This window comes from Capsicum annuum, unplaced genomic scaffold (genome assembly GCF_002878395.1).
Source record: "Capsicum annuum cultivar UCD-10X-F1 unplaced genomic scaffold, UCD10Xv1.1 ctg81348, whole genome shotgun sequence".
NCBI classification, from domain to species: domain Eukaryota; kingdom Viridiplantae; phylum Streptophyta; class Magnoliopsida; order Solanales; family Solanaceae; genus Capsicum; species Capsicum annuum.
In genome coordinates, this window is record NW_025892061.1 from 1 (window position 1) to 13,287 (window position 13,287).

General features: G+C 37.7%; 1 protein-coding gene across 6 annotated transcripts; it reads left to right on the forward strand.

Annotated features, from left to right (window-relative positions):
- Positions 1–724: 724 nt before the first annotated feature.
- LOC107847484 (ABC transporter G family member 28) lies at positions 725–5,235 on the forward strand. 6 transcript variants are annotated; one of them, XM_047405765.1, is made up of 10 exons: positions 725–847; positions 947–1,047; positions 1,143–1,678; positions 2,044–2,296; positions 2,424–2,530; positions 2,882–3,140; positions 3,709–3,808; positions 3,897–4,184; positions 4,273–4,400; positions 4,862–5,235. In XM_047405765.1, the coding sequence occupies exons 8-10, from the start codon at positions 3,972–3,974 to the stop codon at positions 5,016–5,018; spliced, it is 498 nt and encodes a 165-aa protein (XP_047261721.1). In that variant the 5' UTR covers positions 725–847; positions 947–1,047; positions 1,143–1,678; positions 2,044–2,296; positions 2,424–2,530; positions 2,882–3,140; positions 3,709–3,808; positions 3,897–3,971; the 3' UTR covers positions 5,019–5,235. The 6 variants fall into 6 exon arrangements, 5 of the variants coding, with proteins under 5 accessions (XP_047261721.1, XP_047261720.1, XP_047261722.1 ...); XR_007051660.1 differs by lacking the exon at positions 4,862–5,235 and having other exon boundaries at positions 727–1,047; positions 3,897–4,028; positions 4,141–4,184; positions 4,273–4,371; XM_047405764.1 differs by having other exon boundaries at positions 727–1,047.
- Positions 5,236–13,287: the final 8,052 nt, after the last annotated feature.

The window sequence follows — 13,287 nt, forward strand, 5'->3', positions numbered from 1 at the left end:
GAATTGTCCAGAAATAGAGTCCTTTCCTGATGGAGGATTGCCCTTCAGTTTACAACTCCTTTGGATCGATGATTGCAAGAAACTGGTGAACGGCCGAAAGGAGTGGCGTTTACAGAAACTCCCCTCTGTCAGAGAGTTGTACATCATCCACAATGGCAGTGACCAAGAGATTGTTGATGGTGAGAATTGGGAGTTGCCATGCTCTATTCGAAGGCTTACCATAGACAATCTGACAACATTTAGCAGCCAAGTTCTCAAAAGCCTCACCTCTCTTGAATATCTACATACTTGTAATTTACCTCAAATTCAGTCACTGCTGGAACAAGGGCTTCCCTCCTCTCTTTCTGAGCTGTTCATCGAGAATTGCCCTAATCTCCAATCACTTCCCGAATCAGCATTTCCCTCCTCCCTCTCTAAGCTGACCACCGAGGATTGCCCTAATCTCCAATCTCTTCCAGGAAAAGGGATGCCCTCCTCCCTCTCTAAACTATCTATTTACAATTGCTCATTGCTCAAACCACTCCTAGAATTTGACAAGGGGGAGTACTGGCCAGAAATTGCTCACATCTCCACCATAGAGATTGATGACGAATACCTTTGATGATTTCAACCGAATGGTGCTCTCACAAATGCAAGTTATTCTTTTCCCTCAGAAGCTTCTTATTTTTGTTTACTTCCCTTTGTTCTTTTTTTAATTCTCTCTTTTTTAAATCTTATTGAGCAGTGTGGAGCTTCTATTGCTCAAACCACATCTAGAATTCGATAAGGGGGTATGTTAACAAAAATTGCTCATAAATATTGATTGGGAGTATTTGTAATGATTAAAACGAGTGGTGCTCCGGTAGATGTAAGTTATTCTATTTTCGTAACGTCTTTTGATTTTTTGGTTACTTGTCCTTGCTTGTTTGTTAGTAGTTCTGTTTCTTTGTTTAATTATTTTGACCAGTGTGTAGCATCTATTGCCTCTGTGAAGCCGAGGAAGCATCTTCAGATCAAGATAAAGTATTTATACTTGCACTGAAACATTCAAAAAGGAATCTAGTTCAGGTAGGAATTGAGATAAATTGCTACAGAAAATTGATTGCTCAATACATACTCTCTTTTCTTGTCTGTTAACTTATGTTCTCCCTCAAATCTTGCAGATGAAAATATGATTCACCATCATGAAAGCTGTTCCGCTTTGTTCTGCATTTTTTCGTCTCTTCTACAGAGATAAAGGGTCCAAGAAATACAACCTCACTTTCTCAATTAGGGAGCCAAGACCTTGACAACAGTTGCATCAAGCTAGAGTAAAGAAATAGGAAAACACATTGAATGTTTGCTTTCATTATTCAAGCCATGTTACATCGCCATGTTGCTTGGGCTCTTCAAAAATATCTGTGGATGCGTGTTGGATCCCCCAAAGTAGTGTATCTTTATAGAATCCGACACGGGTGCGGCATCAAAAGTGAATGAGTCAGCGCAACTTAGATTTCAAGCGTGATACGACTGCATCTGATAGCAAACACTGAGCTTTTGTCAGTATTTGGATCTTTATGACTGGTTAAAATATCAGTGTTTTTGTTTTGAATATTCAGAGATTTGAACTGAGACATAAACATTAAGCTGATAACTTTGGAGATTATGGAGTTCCCCTCAAATGATGCCCATTACTCAACCTGCCCGGAATAAATTCAAGGTTAGATAGCAGAAAGACGATTTACTCATGTTCAGTTATCACAATGCTTATATTGTAGTAATAGTGGTATGTATTTTATCTTATGATAGACAGCATAACAAAGAAAGAGTCATTTCTTATTAATTCATCTAGTTATAGCCGATGCATATAAAAAGGGCAGCCCGGTGCACTAAAGCTACCGCTATGCACGGTGTCCGCGGTGACTAGTTAAAGCTGATGCATATAAGCTGTTCAAAATATGATGCTATGTTTACTTACTGCAATTTGTTGCAATTTAATGTCCAGAAAACTTGAAAGTTAGTTTTGAGGAATTCCCTTTGCTTGTGTATTAGCTTGATTTGGTCATTTATCGATTGTTATTGCAGGAGTTGTTTAATCTTGTCTCCATCTAAACTTCAGTCAATTTAGGGAATCGCAAAGGAAAATCGTGAACGGTCAGAAACATGCAATCAATTTACGCCAGAGATGAATTTACGGCTAATAAAATGAGCAGGCATATCATGATGTATTAAGATTATGCTAGTCGCTAGAGGTTGAACAACGGAGAAGCCTTCAGTTCTTGATTAATAGAGGTCAATTGGCAGCTCTAATAGAGTTCAAAGGTGTATAATACACAAGGTTTTTTTCCTATCTATCGAAAAATATAAATGTTTGCCTCCCAATAAATGTAACTAAAAGCATCAGCACCGTTCAGGTTTTTGTTAATGATTATAGTTATCAACTTACAAATTTTATTCTTTGTCAGGATTTTGGTATGCTGTTACAACTCTTAGCTCAGTTGGTAAAAGGAAAAATTCTGCTGCAATTCTCTATTGAATAGAAAGTCACTCAAATGTGGTCTGACAGCAAATCGTAAGTGAACAAAGACTGGTCATTTGTTTTATCATCCAGTGCTCTTGACTATCAGTCCAAGGTTTTGTTATCGTTGGCTGTAAACGTTATACTAATGCTTTGAATTTTTATACATAAATATGTGTGCTCATCATCAAACACATAGCTTTAAATTAAAGCTCCATATGGAATCTATAGAAAAGATAATGACAGATAACAATCAGAAGTTTTAGGAAAGAAGTAAACTTCCATTGTCAGGATTTTGGGAGCTATACAACATCCAATTGTTGTCTCAGTTAGATGCAAATTTTGTGTAAATTCTGTTTGTGCTTTTTTCATGATCTAGAGAGTGGTGTTTCTTTTCTTTTTCAGAACGGGTTCATTGGGTCATAGAATGATGGTCAACATTAGCTTTTAACAGTTCTCATCCATACCAGACCAAAAATGCACCAATTTTAGAATCTTCAACTGATGAAGCAAGTCCTGCAACTGCTACCTCCGATCAATCTGGGGACCTGTCATTAGATGTCAAATTCAATGTTGTTTAGAAGAAGGACCGCATGCGATTCAACTTTTTGACGTGGTTGGACTTGTCCAATCGGAAAGCCCCTGGTGTATTGCTTCAATACAAGTATTTCCTTGCATACCTTCTAATTATTGTTCAAGATGCATGTGTATAAATGTACATATAGGTTTCTGTCCTTTTCAGTTGTATACCTTCTAATATTGTTCAAGATGGGTGTGTGTGTGTGTGTGCTTATTTCATGCTTGCAGTACTATATGCAAATATTTGGGATTTCTCCGCTGTACTTTTTTCTTTTATACGAAGGGAAGCCTAGGAGTAACTGGTAAAGTTGTTGCAATGTGACCAGGAGGTCTGGGGTTCAAGCCGTAGAAACAGCCCCTTGCAGAAATGTAAGGTGAGGCTGCGTAAAACAGGCCCTTATGGTCTGACCCTTCCCCGGACTCCACGCATACGGCAACCCTTTTACATTTTCTTTTTATAAAGTTAGACTATAGATCGGAGTAAGCAACTAGGTAGGATGACAAACTGTGAAGCTTCTTCACACATTTAGGGGGAAGTATTCATGCAACAGTTCATGAGAAAAATGTGTATCAGTTCTTTTAATTGATTTACAAATGCTTTTGAGCATGCATTTGTTTTGATGGTTGGCATCTATGATACTTCATATTGTCAGAGTTGGCAATCAGCGATTGCGAGAAGCCAGGATAGTTGGACTCTGTTTGGGAACACTTGCTGAAGTGAGTATTGAAACCTTTATACCGGCATTGCAGTTCGTAAGTTCCTTGTTACTGGCAATCCTCATATATATTCATTACCTTACCTCACTTTACGTTAATTCTAATCTTCCAAAATGTTTTCCAGCTCTTCTCACCGAGATTCCGTCTCTGAGATCATTTTCTCTAGATACATTACACTACTGGAGAGAGTGCATCTGTCATGAGCAGTTTGGCATACTTTCTGGCCAAGGATATGATTGATCATATCAATACTATTGTAAGGCCTGCAGTTTATCTCTCAATGTTCTACTTCTTCAACAATCCAAGATCTTCAATTTTGGATAATTATCTCATCTTGCTTTGTGTCGTCTATTGTGTTACTGGGATAGCTTATGCACTTGCCATCTACTTTGAACCTGGTCAAGCTCAACTGGTGTGTACTCGGTACTTTGATCATACAATACAAAACCGTTATCCTCTATTGCGGCAATTCTCTACTAACAAACTGATCTGTCTTTCAGTGGTCGGTGTTGCTACCAGTTGTCTTGACCCTCGTAGCAAGCAAGGACGGTGTGTTCACTGCGATAGTAGGAGATTATATCTATTCAAAGTGGGCCTTGGAAGCATTTATAATTGCAAATGCTAAAAGGTCTGGTGAATCCTTCTCCACTGTGTCTAAATTCTTCTTGCATTACGGTTAACCTTGCTAACAAATACTTGCTCAAATTTAGAACGACAACAACAATAGCAATACCCAGTGTAATCCCACAAGTGAGGTTATGGAGAGGTTATGGAGACAGTAGAGGGTACACAAACCCTTACCCCTACTTTGTGCAGGTAGATAGGTTGTTTCCGGTAGACCCTAGGCTCAAGGAAAGCATAATCACAGCATTTAGGGAAACATAAGCAGTAACAACAGCAAGGTAGTAAGAAAACCAAAGCATACAAGACAAGTAGTAGTAATGGAAAAGCAGGAAAGAGAAATACAAAAATAGTAATACTAATACTACCTACTACTAGCCTTCTACCTAATCATTAGCCATGATCTGCTGTTGAATCAAATGCACCTCATATTTTGGGATTAAGAAGTCATATGTTGATCTATTTTAGGTACTCTGGGGTCTGGCTGATCACAAGATGTGGTGTACTAAGGAAAAAAGGCTACACGCTTGATCATTGGTACCCTTGCTTACTAAAACTCATCCTTCTCGGTGCTGCCAGTCGCTGCGTAGCATTTTTGTTATTGATAACTTTCCAGAAAAAATAAAACTTCATTGTTGCTGTCTTGCTTCATCACTTGATATACAAGGAAGAATGCCAGTTTACAGTCTCAACCATGACGAAAATGTTGGGAAGCCTCAAAAAGTTGGGTCCCTTGTGAAGATTATTGTATATAACCTTGATATGATTCTTGCCGAATATGTAATTCACTCGAAACAGATGTAGTTTCTCTTGGAGAATGATTCTACCTGGTTCCTGAGCCTCATTTTGTAGCCTTGAACCTCAAGAGAAATAACCGAAAATGTCCGTCCCGTCTTCATAAAGTTGACGAGGATATGACTGAGAGTACATGTTATTGTACGTGCTCTACTGATACGGAACAAACAAGGGAACACGAAATCACACCCCAAAACAGTCCACAAATCACAACAAATCGTGGACCAAATGGGGACCTCTCTCGGATTCACTATCTAGAACAAGAAAGAAGAGGATACAAGGTGTTACTACACCAAAACAGCCAGCCAACAACAAGTTTAGCAACACAAGATGAAGCTCCATAAATATTACAATAGCAACAAGAACAAATGGGTTACATTAACAACACAAGAAGCCGAAATTAAAACAAGACACAAGATAGGTAGTTAGACAAGTGTTGATGTAGTCTTAACAACCCAAGAGCATATTCCACTCTTGGACCTTTAAAATTTCACATAACAAACACCTAACTCTTACAATTGACACAAGAGAGGTGTCGACCACCCAAGCACCAACGTATCAAGCAAAATGCAACACACAAGAGAATCCACCCTTATGTTATGCCCTAGTTTTAATTGGACTCTTTCTCACTCTAAGAGAAGTATTCTTCAATAATAATGATCAACTAAAGAAGTAAACCTTACAATGTTCTATTTATACTACATTACAATAATAAACAAAATGACAAAAGGGCCTTTAGTGACTAGTCTTCAAAAATACTCAAAAGTGTCATGATTATGATCATACTTGTATCATCCTCTCCATCTTGAGAGGAATTTGCCCACAAATTCATAACCTCACCTCTTTTACAAAGGCACTTCACAATCTCCTTCACACGGCCACACATCTTCTACATCTTCCTCGCCTTGCATTTTAACCTCTTTGTGCTCTCCATCTTGAGGCTTGCCATCAACCTTAGCCGATTCAATTACTACTTCTTCCCCAAGATAGTACAATTTTCCCTCCCTTAGGATCACGTTCCTCCGGTTTGGGCACTCACTCGCCTTGTGCCCCCACCATTGACATTTGAAGCATTGAAATCCCTTGGGATTGGAAGTAGAATTCAATTTACCTTCATACCTTGGAGGATGTTTTTGGACAACCTTGGTGGCCTCGGGTTGGGTAGCCATGAATGAGTTATCTTTGAGCTCCCTCTCAACCTCCAAAGTTGCATGGAAGATTCCATCTATGGCGTCGAATTTGTGAAGCGTCATGCGAGTGGAGATGTCCTTGTTTAATCCAACCTTGAAGCGCACAATGTGATGACTTACTTGCTTGCCTCGGTGGTCAAGTTTCAACATCAATTGTTGAAATTCATCGTAGTAAGCCATGACACTTTTGTTCCCTTACCTCAAATTGTACAATTTAGCAAGGAGCTCATGCCTATAAGTCTCGGACAAGTACCTTTGTCGCATAAGGTTCTTCAATCGAAATCAAGGAGAAGGTTGTCCCCCAATCATCTCATTTCCAAATCGTTTAACATACTCCCACCATGTATTAGCATACCCTTCGAAGTGAGCTATAGCATAACAACTTTTTTTTTCTTCGGTGAGATCATTAAGTTGGAAGATCTTGTCACAAGATGACTCCCATGCAAGGTAGGCTTCGGGATCACTCTCACCTTTGAAAACGGGAAGGCTCACTTTGATGGAATTGAGACCTACATCTCGGTTTGGGTGGCCATCTCTCACCTCTCGGCCTAACTCCCCATGTCTACGTCTCATTCTTTCTTCCCTCAAGTAAACATCATCATACGGCCCATAACCATTATGCTGTCCTCCCCTACTATAACCCTCAACATGGATGGGTCTATTTGGGTTAAGTGGAGCTTGTAGTGGTGGGATTGGATTTGGATAATGAGGTCTTTGGTCAAGTGGAGTTTGGATAGGAGGGTTAGGGTTTGGTGATGGTATTTGGGTTCCAATCCCTTCTTGTTGGACTTGGTGAAGTGGAGGATGGCTTGGTCTATCTTGTTCTCGTCTTCGGGAGTAAAAATTGGTTTGATTTATGGCAATTGGTGTATATTGCATTTGGTGCAAGGTCTCGGGAGTATTAGTTGGGGAAATGTTTTGAGGGGTAGAAGGTCGACTCCTTTGGCTTTCCACACGTTCTAATCTCCCACTCATTGATGCCACATCCGTATCTAATTTCTCAAGACCCACATTCAACCTAGCCACATCTCGGGACATAATTTCAAGGCGAGCCAAAATGAGATTGATGGCATTATTATCCATTGTTTGAGCATTTGAATCCTCGGGTTCCATTGTGGTAGTATCGAAAATAAACTTTCAAGTTACGGTCCAATCAAGATACCAACACAAAACACACGTTATTTCAAAACAACCTCCCACAATGAGATCCCACCTTCAAGTTTCTTCAAACTCAAGCTCAATATTGGTGGATGGCTCAAATAACCTCCAATTTAGCTCAAATTCGAACCCTATACTCCTATAGTGTTAGAGAATACAAATCTAACACTAAAAACACAAGAAAAATGCAAAATCAAAAACTCAAAATTTGACCTAGGGTCAAAAACGGGTTTAGTATATTTTGGGGGGATTTTCGATTTTGACACTTCTTTTTTTGTTGGGATTTTCAATTTCTATACTCTAATAGTGTTAGGGAACAAGATCTAACACTAGAAACACACAAAAATCAAGTTTTTTGAAAGACCCTAAAAACGTGAACAATAACTTTTTTTTTTTCAAGATAACAATCCAAGATTGATTTTGTTGGAACAAAATCAAACCTTGCTCTGATATCAAATGATATGGAACAAACAACGGAACACGAAATCACACCCCAAAACAATCCACAAATCACAACAAATCGTGGACCAAATGGGGACCTCTCTCGGATTCACTATCTAGAACAAGAAAGAAGAGGATACAAGGTGTTAATACACCAAAACAGCCAGCCAACAACAAGTTTAGCAACACAAGATGAAGCTCCACAATATTACAATAGCAACAAGAACAAACTGGTTACATTAACAACACAAGAAGCTCAAACTAAAACAAGACACAAGATAGGTAGTTAGACAAGTGTTGATGTAGTCTTAACAACCCAAGAGCATATTCCACTCTTGGACCTTTAAAACTTCACACAACAAACACCTAACTCTTACAATTGACACAAGAGAGGTGTCGACCACCCAAGCACCAACGTATCAAGCAAAATGCAACACACAAGAGAATCCACCGTTATGTTATGCCCTAGTTTCAATTGGACTTTCTCTCACTCTAAGAGAAGTATTCTTCAATAATAATGATCAACTAAAGAAGTAAAACCTACAATGTTCTATTTATACTACATTACAATAATAGACAAAATGACAAAAGGGCCTTTAGTGACTAGTCTTCAAAAATACTCAAAAGTGTCATGATCATGATCATACTTGTATCACCTACTGATAAATGAATTTAATGTAAGAGTTACCTCTAGATGGAACAGGTTTCCTTCTTACCTTCTTGACCTGTTCACCATCTTCTAACTTTATTAGAATAGTAGGACCATCAGTGATCCTGTCCCATAACTCGTAGTTTTTCCCTTGAATGAATGTTTCCATCCTAGCTTTCCACTAAATAAAGTGAGAACCATCAAAGAATGGAGGTCTAATAGTGGATTGACCTTCACTGTGACCAGTAGGTGGTGCGGAATTCATCATATTGATCTTTGTCTTAGGTGCTAGCCCTTTTTAAGACAACCTCTCTCTGATACCACTTGTTATTGTACGTGCCCTACTGATAGTGACTTTAACGTAAGAGTTACCTCTGTATGGAACGGGTTGCTTGACATGTTCCAAGAAAGCAGTAAAACAGTAAAGAACACAATGATTTTTATGTGGAAAACACTCGACTCAAAAAGGTGTAAAAAATCACGATCTGCACCTCTACAGGATTTAACCCCAACTTCTCTAAATAACTTTGAGCCTCAACAACGACTGATTACAAAACTCTTGTAACCAACAAATAGGAATTATAAACTCTATTTCATTTGACACAACGACTAGGAATTATAAATTCTAATTCCTAACTACATACACACCTCCCAAGGTATGCGTTCCCAAAGTCTCTGAGTTTTCCCCAACTCAAAGACTAGCTCCTAGTTCAGTTTATAACTCACTAAAACTAATATTACATCAATAGTTCAAACATAATGAACAACTTTAAAAATCAACACTAAAACTATTAGCTGGATTCTATACTTAGGAACAGCTTCTTCAATGTGTTTCTTCAGTGGTTGAGTAGCACTTCATGAAGTCAATCTGTTGATTGTGCTTTTCTTCTTTGTAAATGCGTAGTTTATTCTGAATGATGAATCTTATATTTAAGCACAACTCTTCAAAGAGTCATTCTTTATTTCAAATTCCCCCTTCAATCATAACTCTCATTGCATAGAGTTTTACTTCAAGTGAGACTCCTTCTTCAATTCCAACTCTTGTCTCCTTAGTATTGTAGTCAAACTCCAACTCTCCAAAGAGTCCTTCAAATTGTACGTTTTGCATAGACTTCTTCAATTTTCAGAATCTTTCTCCTTCTACACATAGGACTGTTAAGGATATGCTCAGAAGTGAAACTCCTTCTTCACATAGGACTCTTTTTTCAACTCAATTTGCTTTCCCTTATCATCAAGTGTTTGAATCAAATTCAACTTGTTCTATTTCCCATGTGATCAGTAAGTTGAAGTTTTCAGTTGCACTGAATTAACTCATTCTGATTTTTAATTATTTATACCGTAGACTGCACTCTTGAACTTGTCGGATTAGTGGAACACATATATCAACTTGTTTCATTCATATTGTCATTTATCAAAACTTCAAGGTTTCAACAAATTCCCCCTTTTTGATGATGACAAACATTTTCATCCCTTTCTCAATCAATGTCAAGCTTCAAAGTCATGATTCTAGTCTGAAGGACCACTTATTTCGCTTCATGACTGTCAGATGCAGCTTCTAGTTCAGAATTTATCTCAGCTAAATCATTTTTCTTATCATTTTTTTTGCAATGAGATTTATCCCTCCTTATTGAACCAAGTAGAGAAGCATGATTCATCTGTTCGAAAACATCCATTGTTGTTTGAAAAGTCAAACCTAAACTTGGATTGAGAAATCCTAAAAGATCTTTGCCAATTAGGAACTAAAAGAGAGAGCATGCCCCTTTTCATTCTTCGAAAACATATGCTGCATGTGAGTGATGATCAAGCTTGGCAAATCTATGGTACAAAACTGATATTTTTGTTGAGAGAGAAGAAGGAATTTTTGGTGTAGGATTAACACATTTGTGCACAACCATTTGGAGAGAGTCAAAGAAATTTTGGTCAACCAATTCGTCAGCATCATAGGACAAGGGGAGGATGAAGTGTGAGGAATGGAACAGGTGTGCTCAACTGTTTCAACTTAGACAGCCTATGCTTATGTCACTGTAGAGCATACTTGATAAGAAGAACTTTGTGGTCACAATTGCTTGCTTGTACCTACTTTCTGCACAATCTATTACAAAATTAGGTTAGAAGAGTCAAAAATCTGGAATTGGGACACACAACTAAATATGTACGACTGAATTGAATAACATTTTAGCTAATAAGATTAAAAAGAAAAATGGTTGTTCTAGTCAATCAGTGAGGGGAGTTCATGCAATTTTAATCATCCCCAAATCTAACCTATTCCTTTCAAAATGCTCTCTACTTAGTGCCTTTGGTGTTTCTCCAGTCATTTAAGTAACCCATATAGTCAATATTTTTATAGCCCTCAAGAGTGAAATTACTTTAATTTGAATACCATAGTCTTAAGCAATTGATTCCCATGAGATATCTCAAGATTCTTGTGACAACACCAATTCTTATGAATTACCAACAAAATTATCATCAGCTTATGTTGGTATTATTGATGCATCAATTTCTTGATTTGTTGTTCCCCCTATTAGTATGCCCTCAGTCTGTACAACAGTTGAACCAGGTGGTACAATATGTTCCTGTGCATGCTCATCAGTTTCACTGTCATCCTTTTTTTTTTAAAAAAAAAAAAAATCTCCCTTGCTTACCCCTTACACGAACACTCCAAATCTGACCATCTTTAAAAAGTCTTTTATTTTAGTTCTCTCAATCCTTTCTGATCTAATAATGGTGCTCTTTTTACCATCTCCAAAAGATTCATTCCCCATTTAAATGTGGTAAGTGAAAGGAACTTTATTTGTTTCTAGTCTTATGCTTTGAGCAAGCTCTATCCATGTACTAATATTGCTTGCCTCCTTTCACTCTCACTTGCAAAACAAATTAAGGGTTAACTTTAGGAACCCAGACAAACTTGGGTCCTTTCTTATGAGAAAAAAAATGTATAAGGTTTCTTTTAGCCCATCGAGGCAACAAGTTATATGATCTATTTCTCTGGCCAGTTCTGACCTTCTTGTTAGCTTGTGCTAACATAGAACCATATTTTTTGCTAGGATTATGCTTTTTGATTTGCTTTTTGTTGCAACTGGACATTCACTGGTTGGATGCCCCTGGTTACCACAAATATAGCATAGATCTTTAATATCATTAGAAATTTTATAAAAGCCCAACCCAGCTTTTTCATTATGAGTTCTTTGACCTAACTTATGAATAATTCTTGGAGAATGTGTCCATCTATTAGCTCTTTCAAGATCAAGTTTCAATTTAGAAACTTCTTAACTCAATTGACTAACCTTTTCTTTTTCACAAAAGTATTCATGTTTAATCTTAGTCAATTCTGACTCAATTTTTCTTGTTCCTCACTTTTGACCTTTTTTCCTTTTTCAGAAAGAGTCAGATTTGAGGGTCAGGTTTGATGAATCAAGTCTGCTAACATGTTCCTTAAGAGTGCAGTTTTTCTTTTCAACAATGTTCTTACAAGTTTCTAGATCAATTAAATCAAACTTGAGACTTGCAAGATTGTTGAAACTCATCTCTATCAGAAGTTAATTCTTGAAAATCATTAATTAGAGCACTCATTAAGGAAATAAGTTATGTTTTAGAAAACAAATGCAACTTTTCTTTAAGTTCAAGTATACTTACCTCAGAAGCATCATCTTCTTCCTCCAAGTCTGAATCTCCAAGAGCCATGAGTGCTGTTTCATCAACTTCATCATCATCTGAGTCAGATCCCCAAGTTGCTACCATTGAATATTTTTCCCTGTTTTTAGTTTTTTCTTTTAATTCCTTTTCAGCCCTTTTCTTTCTCCATTCTATTTCCTAGACAGGACAATCCCTGATCTGATGATCACTGTTACCACACTTATAGCATCCATTTGGATTGTCATTGGACCATTTCTTGCTACCTGTTCCCTTCTTCTTTTTGAAGAATTTGCTGAAGTTCTTAGCTATAAAGGCAACTTGTTTTTTATCAAGTTCAATTTCTTCATCACTGTCAGATGCCTTCAGAGCTAAGGTATCCTCAGGGGCTGCTAGCTCTTTAGTTCCATCAATTTCTATTTCATAAGTTCTCAGATTCCTACTAGTTCATCTAGTGTCATACCTGTGAGATCCTTATTTGCCTCCCTAATAGCAGTCACTTTAACATTCCATTTTGATTTTGGTAGCACCCTTAACACCTTTTCAACTTGTTCTTCAACAGTGTTGACTTTTTCCAAAGAAGTCAACTCATTTGTCAAGGCAGTAAGCCTTGTCATCATTTCATGCAAGGTTTCATTCTCTTTCATCTTAAAAGCTTCGTATTCAGTAAAGAGAAGAGTAATCCTGAATTTTCTTACCTGAGAGGTACCCTCATATGCATTGACAAGTGCATTCCAGATTTGCTTAGCAGTGGTACTGTTTGACACTCTGTTGTATTCAGTCGGTCCTAGTCCACAGACTAAGATGTTCTTAGCCTTAGCATTTTTATTTAATGCCACTAAGTCATCAGCGGGAAACTTACTTCTTACCTTCTTCACTTGTTCACCATCTTTTAACCTCATTGGAATAGTAGGACTATTAGTGATCCTGTCCCATAACTTGTAGTTTTCCCCTTGAATGAACGTTTTTATCCTAGGTTTCCACCAAATGAAGTAAGAACCATCAAAGAGTGGAGGTCTAATAGTGGATTG